The sequence below is a fragment of the Lucilia cuprina genome, unplaced genomic scaffold (assembly GCF_022045245.1).
Source record: "Lucilia cuprina isolate Lc7/37 unplaced genomic scaffold, ASM2204524v1 Scaffold_775, whole genome shotgun sequence".
Lineage (NCBI taxonomy): Eukaryota > Metazoa > Arthropoda > Insecta > Diptera > Calliphoridae > Lucilia > Lucilia cuprina.
The window spans coordinates 1-1,665 of NW_025805724.1; the positions used below are offsets into that span (position 1 = coordinate 1).

The 1,665-nt window shown below is 35.6% G+C and overlaps 1 protein-coding gene across 1 annotated transcript; it reads right to left on the reverse strand.

Annotated features, from left to right (window-relative positions):
• Positions 1-228: 228 nt before the first annotated feature.
• Positions 229-1,299, reverse strand: LOC111689669 (the record flags this gene model as incomplete). The annotated part of the gene is made up of 3 exons (XM_046955887.1): positions 1,146-1,299; positions 609-1,069; positions 229-414 (listed from the first exon to the last, which is right to left on the reverse strand). Coding segments are annotated over exons 2-3 (603 nt in total), but the record flags the coding sequence as incomplete, so codon positions are not given.
• Positions 1,300-1,665: the final 366 nt, after the last annotated feature.

Below are 1,665 nucleotides of genomic sequence, written 5' to 3' on the forward strand. Positions count from 1 at the left end.
ACTAGACTATAGACTAGACTATAGACTAGACTATAGACTAGACTATAGACTAGACTATGGACTAGACTATAGACCAGACTATAGACTAGACTATAGACTAGACTATAGGCTAGACTATAGGCTAGACTACAGACTAGACTATAGACTATACTATAGACTATAGACTATACTATAGACTATAATCTAATTAATTTCATATTTAAAATTTAAGTAAATAAAAAAACTCACCCTTATTTTCCTCACTGTCTTCTTGCTGTCATTACGAATATTAATGGAAACACAAACATCTTCGCCATGCGTGTACCAGGCTTTGTCTAAACTTGCCTTTAATCCTACACGACCATCCTGCAAGAGAAACGGTTTATCCACAGCACCCTGGGGACCAGCACAGGCAATGGGACAAACATTATCATACTAAAAGAAATTAAAAGAAAATAATTTTTCAATGTTAGGAGGACATTTTAATAATATGTTAATTAAATTTATATGCTAATTGGCGTAATTACAGCATATTTTGGAAAATGCTACCAGTTATGATGTGTTTACATATAAGCAATGTCATACGTTGTTTTAGATAAATTTTAAAAACCAAATCCTAAATTCTTTACCTCTTGAAACGATTTACTATAATTATAGAATGCTTCACTTGAACATTTATCCACTTCACTTTTACTGCGTCCAAAACGACCACTAAAGCGAAACGATTTCGGTGATAAACGCAGCTTAGGAAAGGAATCACCACGTTCGGATTTCCGCACAGATTTACCAGCAGGTCTCGAGGCATCACTACCACCAGTTGCAGTTTCTGTATTAGGTGCTTCATTTTGCTCATTGGTTTGAGGGGATGCTACTTTAGAGTCCGTAGTGTGTGTACATATCGGTGGTGTAGTAGTAGTATTAGTATTTGTACATGCCAAGGTAATAGGCGGCGAAGAGACTGGATTATTTATAAGTGCAGCAAAATTCTCTGGACCATTCAGGCCATGATGAAAAACATCTGTGCGATAAATGACACGAACGCCCATTTTCACGGAGGCACGACGATGGAATTTTTCATCGGTTTTGTCGGCTAGAAAGGAGATAATAAAAAAGTGATATTTTTTTGTATTAAATACCAATTTTAGACAATTATTTCTTTTACCTACCTATAAAGCAGCGCACATCATAGCTGGTACCTATAGGAGCTCCGTAGTAACGCTTTGCTGGTACTAGCTGCACACTAGGTGGCGCTTGTGATGTTAAAGTTAGTGTAAAAGGATGGGCTCCTTCTCCCAATCGTTTTAGAAGAGCTTCCTGAAATGTTAAGAAGAAATGAAAGGATATACAAAGAGTTCCGATGATATAATAGTTATAAATCAATTGCAGTTTGATTTAAGTTCAGTTTCACTTCGGTTTTAGTTCAGCTTTAGCTAAGCTTCAGTTAAGTTCTAGTTTTGTTCTTTACTAGTTTTGTTATAGTTCCATTTCAGTTCTAGTTCTGTTCTAGTTTTGTTCTAGTTCTCCTCTAGTTCTATTCTAGTTCTATTCTAGTTCTATTCTAGTTCTATTCTAGTTCTATTCTATTCTAGTTCTGTACTAGTTCTGTTCTAGTTCTGTTCTAGTTCTGTTCTAGTTCTGTTCTAGTTCTGTTCTAGTTCTGTTCTAGTTCTGTTCTAGTTCTGTTCT